At 41.6% G+C, this 19,644-nt stretch overlaps 1 protein-coding gene across 1 annotated transcript in view; it reads left to right on the top strand.

Annotated features, from left to right (window-relative positions):
* Window positions 1-19,644, top strand: part of LOC137433398 (uncharacterized) — a 320,088-nt gene that overhangs the window by 166,416 nt on the left and 134,028 nt on the right. Inside the window, exons 16-18 of the mRNA XM_078785923.1 lie at window positions 8,032-8,100; window positions 18,029-18,097; window positions 18,224-18,292. Coding sequence (XP_078642049.1) covers window positions 8,032-8,100; window positions 18,029-18,097; window positions 18,224-18,292 — 207 coding nt within the window. The remainder of the gene's footprint in view (window positions 1-8,031; window positions 8,101-18,028; window positions 18,098-18,223; window positions 18,293-19,644) is intronic.

Raw genomic sequence — 19,644 nt, 5'->3', positions numbered from 1 at the left:
ATGGTGTGAGGTAGTGAGTTCCAGAGGGTGGGAGCAGCGATGGAGAAGGCCCTGTCCCCCCAGGATCTGAATTTGGTCCGGATGGAGGGGGTCAGGAGGTTGGTACCAGCAGAGCGGAGGTTGCGGGTGGGAGTGTGTCTGGAGAGGAGGTCAGCCAGGTAGGATGGGGCCAGGTTATGGAGGGCTTTGTATGTCAAGAGGAGGATTTTGTACTGGATTCTCTGGGGGATGGGGAGCCAGTGAAGCTTGTAAAGGACGGGGGTGATGTGGTCACGGGTCCGGGAATGGGTGAGTAGACGGGCAGCGGAGTTCTGAATGTATTGGAGTTTATTGGTGATTTTTGAGGGTGAACCATAGAGGAGGCTATTGCAGTAGTCCAGACGGGAGGTGATGAAGGCGTGGATGAGGGTTTCTGCAGCCGTGGAGGAGAGGGATGAGCGGAGACGGGCAATGTTTTTCAGGTGAAAGAAGGCTGACTTTGTGATCTGTTTAGTGTATTTGTCGAAGGAAAGGGTTTGGTCAAAGATGACGCCAAGATTCCGGATGTGAGGGGAGGTGGATACTGGGATACCGTCGATGTTGAGGGCAAAGTTATGGGTGGATTTTGTGAGCGTTTTTGGGCCAATGATGATTATTTCAGATTTATCACAGTTAAGCTTGAGGAAGTTGATTTGAAGCCAGGATTTTATTTCAGTGATGCAGTTTGTCAGGATAGAGTGGGTGTCCGTGGAGACGGACTTGGTGGAGATGAAAAGCTGGATGTCATCGGCGAAGCAGTGGAATTGGAGACCATGACGGCGGATTAAGTGACCGAGCGGGGACAGGTAAAGGATGAAGAGGAGGGGGGCCAAGAACTGAACCTTGGGGGACACCTTGGGGGAGGGGAGCAGTGGGGGATTTGCAGTTATTGATGGAGATGAACTGGCATCTGTCAGAGAGGTATGATTTAATCCAAGAGAGGGCAGTGCCGGTAACGTTAAAGGTGGATTCAAGTCGGGTGAGGAGGATAGTGTGATCGATGGTGTCAAAGGCAGCGCTGAGGTCGAGGAGGACGAGAATGTTGAGGTTGCCAGCATCAGAGGAGAGGAGAAGGTCATTGGTGATTTTGAGGAGAGCAGTTTCAGTACTGTGGTTGGACCGGAATCCGGATTGGAATGTTTCATACAGGTTATTGGCAGAGAGATGATGTTTGAGTTGAGTGGCTACAGCGCGTTCCAAAACTTTTGACAGAAAGGGTAGGTTGGAGATGGGTCTGAAGTTGTTTAGGGTGTCAGGGTTTAGACCAGGTTTTTTTTAGAATGGGGGTAACAGCAGCAATTTTGAGGGAAGGTGGGACGATGCCTGTAGACAGGGAGGAGTTTATTGTTGCAATGATAAGTGGAGAGAGAGCAGGGAGGGAGGCTTTGACAAAGCTGGAGGGGATGGGGTCAAGAGTGCAGGTGGCAGTTTTCATTCCTATGAGGAGTTCAGAGAGGTCAGTAGGGGACATTGGGGAGAACCGAGACAGGGGATGGCAGGACAAGGGGGGGCAGGTGGTTGGAGGGGGAGCGGGTGCGGCGGTGGTCAAGCTGTTGTAGATGTTGTCAATTTTGCGTTGGAAGAAAGAGAGGAAGGAGATGCAGTTGTCTACTGTGAATGACTGGGTGGTGGTGTTCAGGGGGCGGAGGAGTTTGTTTATTGTCGAGAAGAGTGCTTTTGGGTTTCCGGAGCCAGAGTGGATAATTTGAGAGTAGTAGGCAGAGCGGGCGCGGGAGAGGGCATCTTTGTAGTGTTGTAGGTGGTCCTTGTAGGTTTGGGAGTGAACTGTGAGACCCGTTTTATTGCGGAGTCTTTCAAGTTGGCGAGCACGAGTTTTCATCAGGTGGAGTTCAGGGGTAAACCAGGGAGCAGAATGGGTGAAAGAAACTGTTTTGGTTTTTACAGGCGCAAGCTGGTCAAGGCAGGAGGAGAGAGTGTGGTTGTAGTAGTCAGTGAGGTCGGAAGGGGTGTGGAGGTCAATGAAGGGAGAAGTGGACATTTTTTCAGAGAGGGTGGATGAGAATGAGGTAGGTGAAAGAGCGTTTAGCTTACGGAAGTTGATTGTGCGATAATGCCTTGGTGTTGGGGCGGGGATGTTGATGGTCAGAGTGATGGCTAAGTGGTCAGAGAGGGTGAGGTCGGAGCCATAGAGATGGTGCAAATTTAATCTAGTGGAGCAGACAAGGTCCAAAATGTGACCACGGATATGGGTAGGAAAGTCGACATGTTGAGTGAGGTTAAAGCAGGTGAGTAAATCAGTGAAGTCAGTGGTTATTGTGGAGTCAGTGGAGTCCATGTGGATATTGAAATCACCAAGGAGGAGGATTGAGGGGGAGAGGGAACATAGCTGGGTCAGAAAGTAGGAGAAGTCAGACAGGAATGATGGGTGTGGTTTGGGAGGGCGGTAGACGACAGCCATGACTGACTGCGTGCGACCAGAGAGTTTTAAAGCCAGGTGTTCAAATGATGGAGCAGATGAGATGGAGATGAGGTTGGTCTTGATGTCTTGACGGTGGATAACGGCAATTCCACCACCTCGGCCCTCCGAGCGTGGTTTATTGACGTAGGAATATCCATTGGGTGTGGTGAGGTTGAGCGTGTAGTAGTCCAGAGGTTGTTGCCAGGTTTCGGTGAGACAGAGAAAGTCCAGTTTGTTATCCAGGATGTATTCGTTCAGGATGAGGCATTTGTTGTTGAGGGACCGGGTGTTGAACAGGGTGAGCTTGATGTTGTTTTGAACAGCAGGGATGAATTCAGGTGATTTAGCCAGGGTTCGTAGGCAGGAGGTGCGATTGTGTGCGTTGCTGTGACCAGGTGCGCTGGGACGAAGAGTGAGAGTGCGCTGAGCCGACCAGAGGACGGGGATGGAGTGACCTGATTGCAAATAAACAAACTTACGACCGGAGCCACGGTGAATGTACCTGGGTCGTCGGAGGAGTCCATTTGATTTAATGGCAGAGATGCATGATGGGGTGGAGCGGGTACCGAGCAGAAGAAGCCCTGCGGCGGAGTACCTCAGAGCCATGCCAGGCAGGAGCGAAGGGACGAGTACGAGGCCAAGGTCGAGGAGGCAAAGCGGCAAACGCAGCGGCAAACGACTGCAGCCGCTAATCAAGACCACAGCGGCAAACAGCCACCGCCGAAACAACGGGAGCGGGCCTGAGGAAACAGTGGAGGAGCCGGGCAGGCGAAGCCAGGAGCAGAGCCGGGACCGAGCAGAGGGCAGACCCAACGGTCAAAAATCCGCCACGACCACCAGAAAAGCAAACTATGTACAATGGCCCAGTCGGAGAAGCGGCGAACAAGTAACGCCAGCGTACTCTCCAGACCGGACCGGAAGCGGAAGTCAAGGTCAGACAAGGGCGTCTACAAATTACTGTTCCGAATTCTAAGCGTAATTAAAAAATTAAGAAACGGGATATAATGATGCAGTTTGCTGCTTGTGAAATAACATTCCTCAAAGTTGTATTGTCAAGATTTGTCAAGATCATTATTTATCATCTTCAGTACTTATGGGGACTGCACTCGAATGATTCATTGATGTGTTCAATATCCTCACCACTTGTTTAGCTGGTCTGCCCCCTTCCCCTACCTTCTACCTTTCCCTTGAGTGTGAGTCTGATTTGGCACCAATGTCATGTTAAATATGTAAAATTGTATGAGGAGTATATAGATGGGTAGGATCAGCACTGTGTCTCTTTTGCTTTTGTACATTGCAGCACCACACAAACTTCCCCTATTGTTATATTTTGTCACACCACAAAAATAAACGTCTTTGCACTGCTTTACTTTGTGAATTAAACCTTGATTGTATGAATGTGCCACATACCTTTCCTCACCCCCTTTTGTAAATAATAAACCCCATACACATGTTCTTCCAATCTGCCTATGATGTCTTTTCCGACATTGTTATGTTGACTAATTTTGGTTGACTAATTGGCGTTCTCAGTTGATTAGCAACCATGGAGTTATCCACGACTGGTGGCCTCAGGATTGGAGGTGTGAATTTTTTTTGCCCAAGTGTAATCTAGATTCTAGATTTAGACCATCATTATTTATCTAAACCATGGGAGTTCTTCCAACCATCGTAAATTCCCCAATGAAATTTTGACAATTGAAAGTACGATTTTGCTATCCCTCAAATGTAGTTACTGCAGTGAAAGATAATTACAATGCTTCATAAACAAGAACACAATGTTACATTCCATTTGTTTTTCAGCCAAAACCAGTCAGTTTATTCCTGTTTAAAGTATTTTGAATGGCTGGTTTGACAGAAAAACTGAAAAAACCTTATTGTATATTAAAATGAAATTGATTTAGTGTATTCCAGCAGGGTGTTTGTCTTATGGAATATGTTCTGAATGTCTTTCTATTTTCTGCATTTTACTAAGAAAATCATAAATGAAAGGCAGTTGCTCAAAAAGTTGCTTTGAAACAAGCTGTGAGGTTGTGAAGCAGTTGCTCTGAAACAAATTGCTTTCTCGTCCTGGAAGGCAAATCTGACCGAAGGCAATCTCATTTCCTTTCACAAAGCCTGGAACAAGTGTGTGTCCACCCTCAGGAGAGCCAGGAAACACTATCTCTCTACTCTCAAGACTGAACTTTAAAACTTCTCTCCCTGCTCTAAAATCTGTTGGTGCTTCATTAGGTCTGTCTGTGGAGTATGCTCCCCTTCCATCCCTTCGCTCTCGTCAAACAGCATCACAGCCAAATCCGCTCATGAGAAGGCCGAATGCCTCAATTCTGTTTGCTTCCAAATCTTGTGTCCCAAACCCCTCACTCTTGGTACCCTTCCTTCCCTGTCACATCCAAATGCTCATGGACTCTGTGTATTTTGCATCTTCGAAGTTGGTGTTGGTTATTTCAACCCTCGACTGTGACTCTGCTATTGGACGGGACGGCATCAGCTCACGTGTCCTAAATACCTGCTCTGCGACTCTTGCACATCCTCTCTCTGTCCTTTTCACCCTGTCATTTGTGCCAGGTCATCTTAAATCTGCTTGGAAATCTGCCAACATCACTGCATTACATAAAAAAGGATCAAAACGGACCCGCTTAACTCCAGACCGATCAGCTTACTTCCAATCATCAGCACGGTCATGGATTCCATCATCGCAGTTGATATGAAATCCTTCCTTTTCTGCAATAACCTCATCTCTGATCACCAATTTGGTTTCAGGTCAGGTCACTCCACCTTGGACATGCTGCTTCCACTCATCTGACAATGGATGGAGGCCCTCAATGTCAGACATGAAATCAGGGCCATCTCTCTGGACATATCTCATGCTTTTGATACAGGCTGGTGTCCCACCTTACTCTCCAAAGGCTATGGCATCCGAGGTCATCTCCGCACATGAATTACTCACTTCCTCTGCTCTTGTAGCTAATGTGTGACTCTCAACGGAATCCTTTCATCTCCTCTCCCTATCAAGGCTGGTGTACCCCACGGCAGTGTCCCCAAGGTGTACCCCAAGGCAAAGTCCAGTCCTTTTCCTGGTTTTCATAAATGATCTATCTGACTCTCTGAAAAATCATCTTTTATATATTTGCTGATGACTTCATCCTCTGCCGTGGCATCCCTCATCCTTCAGACTGGCAGGCTACACTTGGAACATGTCTTTAAATCCTGAAAAATCTCACACTCTCACTATCTCTTTCCAAAAGGACCATCTGGTAAATCCTCCTATCAACTTGCTTAACAGAGTTGCCAGTTCAGTCATTCAAACTCCTCGGTTTCTCTTTCAACCATCACCTTTCTTGGGCAAACCACATTTCAAAGATGGCCTCCAAAGCCAACTGCCAACTGGGCATCATCCATCGTACAAAGTCCTTCCTTGACAAACATGAACTCATGTCCACATACAAGGTCTTCATTCACAGCTTGATGGAGTACTGCTCTGCCCTCTGGGCTGGCTCTCCTGCCTCACATCTTGCTCAGTTTGAGGCTGTGGTAACCAAGGCCTTAAAGAACATTGGAATCTGCAGCGCTGAAGCTGAGTCTATGAGTCTATCACTTTCAGCTGTTCACCAACATCTTAAATCATCCCCAATCCTAAACCATGATCTTTTCTACCCTCGTTAACCACACTCAAATTCCACCTTCTTCCAATTTTCCCTCCTTGCAGTTGCCTTCCTTCTGTATACATTTTGTCCACCCCATGCGTGGGTGCTTTGTGTCTTGTTTTTGTCTGTTGTGTCCTGATCCATTCATAGCTCTTCCACGAGACTTGAATATGTATACAAAAAAGACTGTTTGAGCCATTTAGCCTTCGTCACCAAACTTTTCCTTTGTGTCTGATTATTTTGGAAATAACACTTTTGTTTGTATCATGGGGTTTATTCAGCACTTTTACGTGGAAGGGCAGGAAGGATCCATGGACTGTGTGGTCACGTAGATTAGATTTCCCTCTGTAATAGCTATTTGTCCAGAGATAAGTCGTGTTGTAAAACGTACACTGAGAAGGCAGTGAGTGTTAAATTTAAGACATTATCGAATTTGATTGCATCGTGTAAAGCCTCCGATAAAACTAGTAAGGCCAGTTGGAGGATTTGCCGTCACTGAAGGCACGATAATGCTATAAATGTGCTTTCCTGGACAATGGACACTTTCAAGGCACCACAAGCAGGCATGGCCATCCTGTAGTAGTCTCACAAAGGGCTGTGGAATAGGCAGCCAGCCTTGTGTGCCTCAGGGAAGGGGAGTCCTGGACAGGGGTTGGGGGTAGTGGTTGTGGGTGCGCATGTGAGCTTTCTCTCTTTACTTCACCCCACGAGGAAGAGACGGCCCTCTCATCTCGCCTCACTCATTGCTATTTTATCTGCTCCGTCACTTCCTGAGCTGCCCTTCGTCCATGCAGTGCCAACCTGCATGGCCACACCATTGTGGTTTAGCTGCAAGCAGTTCGTGCCAGCCACAAGCCCTCACCTGTTCCCTTTATACCTCGTGTGAATCTGGTATTTGGTGCCATTAGGGGGTGAGGCTGCATTTATTTAGTTCTCCTTGTACATAAGTTTGCGTGTCCCCTCATCCCTATTCATGTCTATTGACCGGTTGGTTTGGTTCATCATATTTGCAGCGTCGTGTCTACCCTTATCCCCGTATTCCGTTTTAATAAACCATTTTAACTATAAGAAGCATCTTCCCACCTTTTTGCCTCCCACATGCTTTACCACCAGGTTCGGCTTCATTTGAAGGGGAATCTCAGGGTTAATTGAATGAAATATTTAAACATCGTCTTGGTCCTTTGCGGGGGTCTTGTACCCCCAGAGCAGATGGTGTGCGTTAACAGAATTGTCTGATGTGACAGCACATTATCTCCCAAAATGGCAAACTTGTCCTCTGGATTATTATTACTACTAGTAGTACTACTACTACTCTTAGTACTACTATAACAGCTCCAAGGTGCAGGAATTTGGAATTTGGAGCGGGTGCGGCGATAGCTCGCAAAGTGTCTGAATTTTCATAAAGTGGATAATATTGTTACTTTGTATAGAAAGAATCACCCTCACGTTACGTATATGCATCCATGCTGACATTTTCTAGTTTTAATCAAAATCTCTGACTGTGAACAGACTGGAAATGATGACTTCTGGGGGCATCAATTGACAGGCTCTCTCTCATAATAGCTTGGAACCTTCATCATATAGGCCTGCTATATTTTATATGAGGAACATGATAACCCTGAGAATTCCCCAAAAACATTTCCTACACATATTTGTAACATAACATTTAAAGGAGGGAAAACAGCTCCTGCTTTACAACATGTTGGTGACAGTATTGGTGGCATCCCAGAAGTCTGGTGAAGAGTTTTTAGTGCTGTCTTGGTATGAAAAGGATTTCTTGGGGAGGGGAAGATGTCACCAACGACCCTACATGGGGCAGTATATTTTTGGGGTATACATACAGCAGGACGAGACGACGAGGAATTCTCTGAATATAAAAATATAAAGTCTCGAAAAGGAAAAATATGTGAGATCGTGCTGATGGCCTCATCTCTTGCTGATGCATTGCAGGGAGACCGTGGGTTTGATGGGCCAGAAGGTCGTCGTGGAGCACCTGGCATTGGGATGAAGGGAGGCAAGGTTGGTAAAGGATGAACAACACCATGTGCCACCACCATGCAAGGCTTTGAGCATAAAATATGATGGTGTCAAAATATTCCTCTCAATGTGTTATTCAACCCTGCTCTTTAGGGGCAATCTAAATAGTACATATGCAAAAAAATGGGGGGAAATTTTGAGGAACTCCTCCCTGTGCCACATTATTTGGTCCCACCTTCTCCCCCAAAATATTTTCCAATTTACATTCCCTTTTCACTCCTCCAAAACGACATCACCCTCTCTTCTCTTTCCTATATCTTCACGTTGCTGTTTTTTTTTTATCTCAATCTTAACACTCCCTTCTCCAGTGCATACGTAATAAATAGATGGACCCGAATGCTTATATAATTGGACTGACTAGAACTTTCTTGAAAAAAAAAAGAGACAGAGAATACCTCCTGATGACGTCATCAAAACACAACAATAAGCAATCTGTCATCAAGTGAATCACTGCAGTTCACTATTTAGAGTCCTGTATTAAAAGTTTTATCTCAGACAAAGTTATTTTAACTCTTTTCCAACTTTTGTTTTTTATTCTTCTTTTTCCTATATTCGTGTATTTACGGAATTTCGTTTGTAATCCAGTAATACGTTTCCATCTACTGGAGGATATAGGAAATGCATCAGAATCATCAAAACAGATTTCAGATGGCTTTGTCAAAACAAACAGGTAAATATGACAAATCTGGTTTTGTCAAAACAAACAGGTGAATATTAGCAATTTGGTTTTGTCAAAACAAACAGGTGAATATTACCAATTTGGTTTTGTCAAAACAAACAGGTGAATATTACCAAATTGGTTTTGTCAAAACAAACAGGTGAATATTACCAATTTGATTTTGTCAAAACAAACAGGTAAATATTACAAATCGGGTTTTGTCAAAACAAACAGGTAAATATGACAAATCTGGTTTTGTCAAAACAAACAGGTGAATATTACCAATCTGGTTTTGTCAAAACAAACAGGTGAATATTACCAATTTGGTTTTGTCAAAACAAACAGGTGAATATTACCAATTTGGTTTTGTCAAAACAAACAGGTGAATATTACCAATTTGGTTTTGTCAAAACAAACAGGTGAATATTACCAAATTGGTTTTGTCAAAACAAACAGGTAAATATTACAAATCGGGTTTTGCAAACAAACATATTTGACATGAACCATCAGTTGAAACATTTTATTTGATTATCGAGGCCAAACCAAACTGGGTTTAAAAAGTCAAATCAACAGTCAAACCAGACAATTACAACTACCCAGATAGCATGTATAATTACAACTACCCAGATAGCATGTATAATAAGCAACTACCCAGATAGCATGTATAATTACAACTACCCAGATTGCATGTATAATAAGCAACTACCCAGATAGCATGTATAATTACAACTACCCAGATAGCATGTATAATAAGCAACTACCCAGATAGCATGTATAATTACAACTACCCAGATAGCATGTATAATAAGCAACTACCCAGATAGCATGTATAATTACAACTACCCAGATTGCATGTATAATAAGCAACTACCCAGATAGCATGTATAATTACAACTACCCAGATAGCATGTATAATAAGCAACTACCCAGATAGCATGTATAATTACAACTACCCAGATTGCATGTATAATAAGCAACTACCCAGATAGCATGTATAATTACAACTACCCAGATAGCATGTATAATAAGCAACTACCCAGATAGCATGTATGATTACAACTACCCAGATAGCATGTATAATTAGCAACTACCCAGATAGCATGTATAATTACAACTACCCAGATAGCATGTATAATTTCAACTACCCAGATAGCATGTATAATTTCAACTACCCAGATAGCATGTATAATTAGCAACTACCCAAATAGAATGTATAATTACAACTACCCAGATTGCATGTATAATTACAACTACCCAGATAGCATGTATAATTAGCAACTACCCAAATAGCATGTATAATTAGCAACTACCCAGATAGCATGTGTAATTAGCAACTACCCAAATAGCATGTATAATTAGCAACTACCCAGATAGCATGTGTAATTAGCAACTACCCAGATAGCATGTATGATTAGCAACTACCCAGATAGCATGTATGATTAGCAACTACCCAGATAGCAAGTATAATTAGCAACTACCCAGATAGCATGTATGATTAGCAACTACCCAGATAGCATGTATGATTAGCAACTACCCAGATAGCATGTGTAATTAGCAACTACCCAGACAGCATGTGTAATTACAACTACCCAAATAGCATGTATAATTAGCAACTACCCAAATAGCATGTATAATTAGCAACTACCCGGATAGCATGTATAATTAGCAACTACCCAGATAGAATGTGTAATTACAACTACCCGGATAGCATATATAATTAGCAACTACCCAGATAGCATGTATGATTAGCAACTACCCAGATAGCAAGTATAATTAGCAACTACCCAGATAGCATGTATGATTAGCAACTACCCAGATAGCATGTATGATTAGCAACTACCCAGATAGCATGTATAATTAGCAACTACCCAGATAGAATGTGTAATTACAACTACCCAGATAGCATGTATAATTAGCAACTACCCAGATAGCATGTATAATTAGCAACTACCCAGATAGCATGTGTAATTACAACTACCCAGATAGCATGTGTAATTAGCAACTACCCAGATAGCATGTATGATTAGCAACTACCCAGATAGCATGTATGATTAGCAACTACCCAGATAGCAAGTATAATTAGCAACTACCCAGATAGCATGTATGATTAGCAACTACCCAGATAGCATGTATGATTAGCAACTACCCAGATAGCAAGTATAATTAGCAACTACCCAGATAGCATGTATGATTAGCAACTACCCAGATAGCATGTATGATTAGCAACTACCCAGATAGCATGTGTAATTAGCAACTACCCAGACAGCATGTGTAATTACAACTACCCAAATAGCATGTATAATTAGCAACTACCCAAATAGCATGTATAATTAGCAACTACCCGGATAGCATGTATAATTAGCAACTACCCAGATAGAATGTGTAATTACAACTACCCGGATAGCATATATAATTAGCAACTACCCAGATAGCATGTATGATTAGCAACTACCCAGATAGCAAGTATAATTAGCAACTACCCAGATAGCATGTATGATTAGCAACTACCCAGATAGCATGTATGATTAGCAACTACCCAGATAGCATGTATAATTAGCAACTACCCAGATAGAATGTGTAATTACAACTACCCAGATAGCATGTATAATTAGCAACTACCCAGATAGCATGTATAATTAGCAACTACCCAGATAGCATGTGTAATTACAACTACCCAGATAGCATGTGTAATTAGCAACTACCCAGATAGCATGTATGATTAGCAACTACCCAGATAGCATGTATGATTAGCAACTACCCAGATAGCAAGTATAATTAGCAACTACCCAGATAGCATGTATGATTAGCAACTACCCAGATAGCATGTATGATTAGCAACTACCCAGATAGCATGTGTAATTAGCAACTACCCAGACAGCATGTGTAATTACAACTACCCAAATAGCATGTATAATTAGCAACTACCCAAATAGCATGTATAATTAGCAACTACCCGGATAGCATGTATAATTAGCAACTACCCAGATAGAATGTGTAATTACAACTACCCAGATAGCATGTATAATTAGCAACTACCCAGATAGCATGTATAATTAGCAACTACCCAGATAGCATGTGTAATTACAACTACCCAGATAGCATGTGTAATTAGCAACTACCCAAATAGCATGTGTCATTAGCAACTACCCAGACAGCATGTGTAATTAGCAACTACCCAGATAGCATGTGTAATTAGCAACTACCCAGATAGCATGTGTAATTACAACTACCCAGATAGCATGTGTAATTAGCAACTACCCAGATAGCATGTGTAATTAGCAACTACCCAGATAGCATGTATAATTAGCAACTACCCAAATAGCATGTGTAATTACAACTACCCAAATAGCATGTGTAATTAGCAACTACCCAAATAGCATGTGTAATTACAACTACCCAAATAGCATGTATAATTGGCAACTACCCAAATAGCATATGTAATTAGCAACTACCCAGATAGCATGTGTAATTACAACTACCCAGATAGCATGTGTAATTAGCAACTACCCAGATAGCATGTGTAATTAGCAACTACCCAGATAGCATGTGTAATTACAACTACCCAGATAGCAGGTATAATTACAACTACCCAGATAGCATGTGTAATTACAACTACCCAGATAGCATGTGTAATTAGCAACTACCCAGATAGCATGTGTAATTAGTAACTACCCAGATAGCATGTGTATTAGCAACTACCCAGATAGCATGTGTAATTAGCAACTACCCAAATAGCATGTGTAATTAGTAACTACCCAGATAGCATGTGTAATTAGCAACTACCCAGATAGCATGTGTAATTACAACTACCCATATAGCATGTATAATTAGCAACTACCCAAATAGCATGAATAATCAGCAACTACCCAGATAGCATGTGTAATTAGCAACTACACAGATAGCATGTGTAATTAGCAACTACCCAAATAGCATGTATAATTAGCAACGACCCAGATAGCATGTTTAATTACAACTACCCAGATAGCATGTATAATTAGCAACTACCCAAATAGCATGTATAATTAGCAACTACCCAGATAGCATGTGTAATTACAACTACCCAGATAGCATGTGTAATTAGCAACTACCCGGATAGCATATATAATTAGCAACTACCGAAATAGCATGTGTAATTAGCAACTACCCAGATAGCATGTGTAATTGGCAACTACCCAAATAGCATGTATAATTAGCAACTACCCAAATAGCATGTATAATTAGCAAATACCCAAATAGCATGTGTAATTAGCAACTACCCAGATAGCATGTGTAATTAGCAACTACCCAGATAGCATGTGTAATTAGCAACTACCCAAATCGCATGTATAACTAGAACGGGCACTCGGTAGAGCGCATACCTTCGCCGCAGCTACTGTTCTGTACTTGGTAAAAATACGATTTTGACCTTTTCGTGACCTTGACCTTGACCTTTGACCCGATTGCTCCCAAAATCTAATCAAATGTGTCCCGTATAATAACCAATCATCCCACCAAATTTCATGCAATTCGGTTGAATACTTTTTGAGTTATGCGAATAACATACACACACACACACAGACATACAAATAAATACACAGCGATCAAAACATAACCTTCCGCTTTTGCGAAGGTAATTAGCAACTACCCAGATAACGTGTGTAATTAGCAACTACCCAGATAGCATGTGTAATCACAACTACCCAGATAGCATGTGTAATTAGCAACTACCCAAATAGCATGTGTAATTAGCAACTACCCAAATAGCATGTGTAATTACAACTACCCAAATAGCATGTATAATTAGCAACTACCCAAATAGCAGGTGTAATTAGCAACTACCCAAATAGCAGGTGTAATTACAACTACCTAGATAGCATGTGTAATTAGCGACTACCCGGATAGCATGTGTAATTACAACTACCCAGACAGAATGTGTAACTAGCAACTACCCAGATAGCATGTATGATTAGCAACTACCCAGATAGCATGTATAATTAGCAACTACCCAGATAGCATGTGTAATTACAACTACCCAAATAGCATGTGTAATTACAACTACCCAAATAGCATGTATAATTAGCAACTACCCAAATAGCATGTGTAATTAGCAACTACCCAGATAGCATGTGTAATTAGCAACTACCCAAATAGCATGTGTAATTAGTAACTACCCAGATAGCATGTGTAATTAGCAACTACCCAGATAGCATGTGTAATTACAACTACACAGATAGCATGTATAATTAGCAACTACCCAAATAGCATGTATAATCAGCAACTACCCAGATAGCATGTGTAATTAGCAACGACACAGAAAGCATGTGTAATTAGCAACTACCCAAATAGCATGTATAATTAGCAACTACCCAGATAGCATGTGTAATTACAACTACCCAGATAGCATGTATAATTAGCAACTACCCAAATAGAATGTATAATTAGCAACTACCCAGATAGCATGTGTAATTACAACTACCCAGATAGCATGTGTAATTAGCAACTACCCGGATAGCATATATAATTAGCAACTACCGAAATAGCATGTGTAATTAGCAACTACCCAGATAGCATGTGTAATTAGCAACTACCCAGATAGCATGTGTAATTACAACTACCCAAATAGCATGTATAATTAGCAACGACCCAAATAGCATGTATAATTAGCAAATACCCAAATAGCATGTGTAATTAGCAACTACCCAGATAGCATGTGTAATTAGCAACGACCCAAATAGCATGTATAATTAGCAAATACCCAAATAGCATGTGTAATTACTAATTAGCAACTACCCAGATAGCATGTGTAATTACAACTTCCCAGATAGCATGTATAATTAGCAACTACCCAAATAGCATGTATAATCAGCAACTACCCAGATAGCATGTGTAATTAGCAACTACCCAAAAAGCATGTATAATTAGCAACTACCCAGATAGCATGTGTAATTACAACTACCCAGATAGCATGTATAATTAGCAACTACCCAAATAGCATGTATAATTAACAACTACCCAGATAGCATGTGTAATTACAACTACCCAGATAGCATGTATAATTAGCAACTACCCAAATAGCATGTATAATTAGCAACTACCCAGATAGCATGTGTAATTACAACTACCCAGATAGCATGTATAATTAGCAACTACCCGGATAGCATATATAATTAGCAACTACCGAAATAGCATGTGTAATTAGCAACTACCCAGATAGCATGTGTAATTAGCAACTACCCAGATAGCATGTGTAATTACAACTACCCAAATAGCATGTATAATTAGCAACTACCCAAATAGCATGTATAATTAGCAAATACCCAAATAGCATGTGTAATTAGCAACTACCCAGATAGCATGTGTAATTAGCAACTACCCAGTTAGAATGTGTAATTAGCAACTACCCAAATCGCATGTATAATTAGCAACTACCCAGATAACATGTGTAGTTAGCAACTACCCAGATAGCATGTGTAATTAGCAACTACCAAGATAGCATGTGTAATTAGCAACTACCCAGATAGCATGTATAATTAGCAACTACCTGGATATCATGTGTAATTACAACTACCCAAATAGCATGTATAATTAGCAACTACCCAGATAGCATGTGTAATTAGCAACTACCCAGATAGCATGTGTAATTACAACTACCCAGATAGCATGTGTAATTAGCAACTACCCAAATAGCATGTGTAATTACAACTACCCAAATAGCATGTATAATTAGCAACTACCCAAATAGCAGGTGTAATTAGCAACTACCCAGATAGCATGTGTAATTACAACTACCCAGATAGCATGTGTAATTAGCGACTACCCGGATAGCATGTGTAATTACAACTACCCAGACAGCATGTGTAATTAGCAACTACCCAGATAGCATGTATGATTAGCAACTACCCAGATAGCATGTATAATTAGCAACTACCCAGATAGCATGTGTCATTAGCAACTACCCAGACAGAATGTGTAATTACAACTACCCAAATAGCATGTATAATTAGCAACTACCCAAATAGCATGTATAATTAGCAACTACCCGGATAGCATGTATAATTAGCAACTACCAAAATAGCATGTGTAATTGCAACTACCCAGATAGCATGTGTAATTAGCAACTACCCAGATAGCATGTGTAATTACAACTACCCGGATAGCATGTATAATTAGCAACTACCCAGATAGCATGTGTAATTACAACTACCCAGATAGCATGTGTAATTACAACTACCAGGATAGCATGTATAATTAGCAACTACCCAGCTAGCATGTGTAATTACAACTACCCAGATAGCATGTGTCATTAGCAACTACCCAAATAGCATGTGTCATTAGCAACTACCCAGACAGCATGTGTAATTACAACTACCCAAATAGCATGTATAATTAGCAACTACCCAAATAGCATGTGTAATTAGCAACTACCCAGATAGCATGTGTAATTAGCAACTACCCAGATAGCATGTGTAATTAGCAACTACCCGGATAGCATGTGTAATTAGCAACTACCCAGATAGCATGTGTAATTAGCAACTACCCAGGTAGATTGTGTAATTAGCAACTACCCAAATAGCATGTATAATTAGCAACTACCCAGATAGGTTGTGTAATTAGCAACTACCCAGGTAGATTGTGTAATTAGCAACTACACAGATAGCATGTGTAATTAGCAACTACCCAGGTAGATTGTGTAATTAGCAACTACCCAGATAGCATGTGTAATTAGCAACTACCCAGGTAGGTTGTGTAATTAGGATCTACCCAGGTAGGTTGTGTAATTAGCAACTACACGGATAGCATGTGTAATTAGCAACTACCCAGGTAGATTGTGTAATTAGCAACTACCCAGGTAGATTTTGTAATTAGCAACTACCCAGGTAGGTTGTGTAATTAGCAACTACCCGGATAGCATGTGTAATTAGCAACTACCCAGGTAGCATGTGTAATTAGCAACTACCCAGGTAGGTTGTGTAATTAGCAACTACCCAGGTAGATTGTGTAATTAGCAACTACCCATATAGCATGTGTAATTAGCAACTACCCAGGTAGCTTGTGTAATTAGCAACTACCCAGATAGCATGTGTAATTAGCAACTACCCAGGTAGCTTGTGTAATTAGCAACTACCCAGATAGCATGTGTAATTAGCAACTACCCAGGTAGATTGTGTAATTAGCAACTACCCAGATAGCATGTGTAATTAGCAACTACCCAGGTAGATTGTGTAATTAGCAACTACCCATATAGCATGTGTAATTAGCAACTACCCAGGTAGCTTGTGTAATTAGCAACTACCCAGATAGCATGTGTAATTAGCAACTACCCAGGTAGCTTGTGTAATTAGCAACTACCCAGATAGCATGTGTAATTAGCAACTACCCAGGTAGGTTGTGTAATTAGCAACTACCCAGGTAGATTGTGTAATTAGCAACTACCCGGATAGCATGTGTAATTAGCAACTACACAGGTAGCTTGTGTAATTAGCAAGTACCCAGATAGCATGTGTAATTAGCAACGATCCCTTCAGTTAATTTCCAGCCTCACGATCAGAGGTAGCGTACAGGTACATACCAGTACTTGCTTTGGGCTGTTTATTTTGTGTTTGATTCCCAGCCTGACTGTAAACTTTCATCCAGGTTATGTGCAGGAAGGGTGAAGAAGATGAAAAGGAGGGAGTGTAGGGAAGACATGAAAGAGTAAGGGAAATGGATAAATAACAAGTAGCTGATACTCTAGGCCCCACACCTTTTGGGTGGTATGAGGAATAGATGTGTCATCTGAAAGTTAAATCTTTAACGGTTTTTGAATTATCTCGTACACCAGCCAAGTTACCATGGTTGCCATGGCAACATAATTAAGCCAATCACGGTCGTGATCTAATGAGGTTGAGATAATCTCATGAGGATTATTTATCTGCAATATGAAAGCGAAACAATGTTCAACACATTTTGAAATACAACGCACACAAAAGTACATGGACGGATGATCGGTCAGTCGGACTGAGCTCATTTTAATGTCCCCGTCTCTGACCTTGTTGGAGGGGGAAAGGACAAAACGGGAAGAATGTTGTGAGGAGCTATAATGGGACAAACAAGGAAAGGAGAGATGTTGAGGGGTGTGAACACAATTGGTGAAATTTAACTATGTAATATGTAGATTGCCTTAAAGAACATTGAAAGTTTAAAAAAAAAAATATCCACAAGTCCTTGTAGAGTAGAATCTCCTTTGACTTGATTATTTTGTTGTGTTTTTTATTTTTATTTTTTGAAATGCAGGGTGACGTCGGCCTACCTGGACGTCCTGGGCTTTTGGGACCCCCAGGCCTTGGGGTGGCTGGCAATAAGGTATAACTTTTCTGAACTATTAGCTCAATTACAAAATTCCACCAAATATGCAATGCTATAAAAACCATTACATTAACAATTTGCTTGTGTTCTTGAATATTTTTTTTCATTTGCTGTTACCCACAGGGTGGGCAAGGCACTCGAGGACTTACTGGACCAAGAGGAGCTCCTGGAGAAGGTTCACCTGGTCCCAAGGTAGCTACCAAAAGCACGATGGCAGACAAGTTCAGGTTTTCCCGAAGGAGTGCTTAGACATTGAAAGAATTCACAGAGATGAAAAGTTGTGACGACTCTTGTGGGAAGCTTATGGAAGCTCTGGGTGCATTGATTGGACTTCACACGTCACTTCCATTTTCAGTTCTTGCGATTGGCTGACACCCAACGAATTGGTTGGGCAAAGGTCGATCCGTTGTCACGCCTGTTAGCACATCTCGTGATAGTGAATGCTCGTTAGATGAAACCATTCTAAAAGGAAGGTGATAGTCCTTCCAAGTCATAATTTTAAGTATGAATTGTTTGATCCTCAGTATTTAGAAAACCACCAATCAGTATAATATAGGGCCTGGGTACTTGAAGCGGTTTATCACTGTGCATTTTATGATAGATTATCGTGCCAGAAACTATAATTGTGTTATAGCCTGGTGTTGGCTTAGCGGTTAGGGTGCCGGCTTGGGATCCCAGGATCCTGGGTTCTGAATCCTGGTCGATCGCTGAATTGACACCAGGGTGGTCGACTCAACCTGACATCCTTCCGAGGTCGGCAAATTGAGTACCAGTTTGCTGGTAATTCCCTGTGTGTCGCAAGAGGCGACTAACAGGTTTGGTGGCTGTAAAACATTGCTCCAAAAAGGGGACCATGGTGCCCAAACAAGGCCAACCCCCACCCTGTGGGGAAAAATGGCCTCTAAAGGTGGTTCTTCTTCTTTTAAACTATAATTGTGTTCTCGACAGTCAGGGAGAAAAATCTACGATAGATTTCTGAGTTTATAGCATGTACTTAGCTGCTTCGCTGTCAACATGGTCTGGCAGGATAGCCGAGAGCGGAATCCTGGACAAAGTACAAATTTCTGCCCAAATGGGCAGGGGCATGGCATCAGTGACACTACATCACCTCGGTAAATGATGTACCTCATCAGAAAGTTTTATAAAATCAGAATATAATCACAGTTAAATAGGCATTGGCTAATATTTATTTATCTGTCTGACTCTCTTGAAAACCTCTGTATCTATGTGCTGATGACCACACACTGCTGTGACATCCCTCATCCTCATCCTTCGGCCAGGCAGGCAGCACCCTCTTCCCTCTCTTCAGACCTTGAGAAATTCACAAGCTGGTCAAACACTTGGAATATATGTCTTTCAATCCTGACAAATCTCTCACACCCCCTCTCTCTCTTTCTCTCTGAAAGGATCGTCTGGCCAACTCTCCTTCCCCCATCTGCTTTCTTAACAATCCTCTTGAGGAAGTTCAGACATTCAAACTCCTGGGTCTCACTATCAGCCATCATCTTTGTTGGGCAAAACACATTTCAAAGTTGGCCTCCAAA

Source organism: Myxine glutinosa, chromosome 10, assembly GCF_964187855.1.
Source record: "Myxine glutinosa chromosome 10, kmMyxGlut1.1, whole genome shotgun sequence".
Taxonomy (NCBI): domain Eukaryota; kingdom Metazoa; phylum Chordata; class Myxini; order Myxiniformes; family Myxinidae; genus Myxine; species Myxine glutinosa.
Note: the sequence above shows the minus strand (reverse complement) of the source record. Positions and strands in the feature narration are given on the sequence as shown.